The sequence below is a fragment of the Egretta garzetta genome, unplaced genomic scaffold (assembly GCF_000687185.1).
Source record: "Egretta garzetta isolate BGI_Z169 unplaced genomic scaffold, ASM68718v1 scaffold2, whole genome shotgun sequence".
NCBI lineage: Eukaryota > Metazoa > Chordata > Aves > Pelecaniformes > Ardeidae > Egretta > Egretta garzetta.
The window spans coordinates 4,481,478-4,483,007 of NW_009258894.1; the positions used below are offsets into that span (position 1 = coordinate 4,481,478).

General features: G+C 56.5%; 1 protein-coding gene across 1 annotated transcript; it reads right to left on the bottom strand.

Annotated features, from left to right (window-relative positions):
• Positions 1-301: 301 nt before the first annotated feature.
• On the bottom strand, positions 302-1,528 carry CCDC177 (coiled-coil domain containing 177; the record flags this gene model as incomplete). The annotated part of the gene is made up of 1 exon (XM_009634149.1): positions 302-1,528. A coding segment is annotated over one exon (1,227 nt), but the record flags the coding sequence as incomplete, so codon positions are not given.
• Between the last annotated feature and the right edge of the window lie 2 nt (positions 1,529-1,530).

Here is a 1,530-nt window from a genome sequence, read left to right on the forward strand (position 1 = left end):
CTTCTTCTGCAGCCCTCTCTGAGAAAATGCGTGTGCTTGTGGGGTGGAGGACACAAAAACTCGCTTCCCCTCTGTAAAGATGACTGAGGTCAGTCCTTAAAACACGCCCAGAACAAAAACATATTTTTAAAAGTATGTGAAATAGCTGCCACGTTTTTGTGCGGTACCCTGCTCCCCCAAAATAAGAAACTAGGGTGGTGGTTGGTTGTTGTTGTTTTTTAAATATTAATGCGGAGGAGCTTTCTGATGCATTATGATGGACAACCGGTGACGTATCCCCACTCATCCACGACAAGGTCTTTCATTTCTTATTCAGGTGGGCATGCAGTTCTGCTTCCAAGGCCATCTTGTCAAAGGTGCGCATGTTCGTCTCCTCCCGTACCTTTTCCCGGACATGGAAGGATGCCCGAGCGACAGACCTGGCGTTTTCTAAGACAGTCTTTTTCTCCTTGAAGATCTGCTCGCTCCTCTCCAGTTTCCTCTCTATAGAGAGGAGGATCTCCCTGCGCCTTAAGTCCTCATACTGTTCCACCTTTTGCTTGTTCATCTTCTGCACTTTCTCCTTCTCCAGACGGCTCAAGACCACCTTGCGGGCTTTTTCTTGGACAACCTCTTCAGCCACCTGGGCAGCATGCTGGAGCTTTCTCTCCGTCTCTCTCGCCAGGGCCTCCAAGTGCTCCTTCTGTTCTCTTTCCTTCTTCTCTGCTGCCAGTTTGGCTCTCTGGATCTGCATGTCCTCCCGCCTGGCCTTCTCCCTCAGCTCCTGGTTCCTCTTTTCCACTAGCTGCTCATAGTTCTCCTGAGCCTTGGTCAAACTCATCTCCAAGGAGGCCTTCAACATTTCCTTCTCTTCTGCCTCTTGCTTGGCCAGTTCCTTGAGCAAGGCCTCGTGCTTCAGCTTCTCTGCTTGGTTGAGCAGTTTCTTCTCCTTCTGCAGCTGCACCTCCTTCTTCAGCCTCTTCTGCGCGGCCGTGGACAGCTTCTCTTGCAGGAGCTGCTCCTCTCGCTGCCGGTGCTCCTTCTTGCCCTCCTCCTTGGCCTTCAGGTTGTGCTCTTGATGGAGCTTCTTCTGCTTGTCCTCCTGGACGGCCCTCTCCAGCCTCTCCCTCCGCAGCCTCTCCTGCTTCTCTGCTTGCTCCCGCCACCTCTCCTCACACACCAGGCGCTGCCTCTGCTTCAGCAGGGCGGCCTCCTCCTGCTCCTGGCTCAGCCCCCCCCGCCGCTTCTCCACCTGGCTCTCCCACATCCGCTGGCCCTGCAGGAGGGCCCTCTGCTTCTCCTTCTCCTCCTGCTCCTTCCGCTGCTCCGCCAGGCGCCGCTGGCTGTCCCACTGCAGGTGGGCCGCCTGCCGCTGCTCCCGCAGGAGGTTGGCCTCCTGGTGCTTGGCGATCATCAGCGCCGCGATCTTCTTGTCCCTCTCGGGCACCTCTGACAGGCCCTTCCTCCTCTTCACCTCCCTGACGATCCTCTCCACTCTCTGGGCCGTCTGCGGCGAGTGGCTGAGGTCGCCCAGGCTGAAGCTGCGCCCCA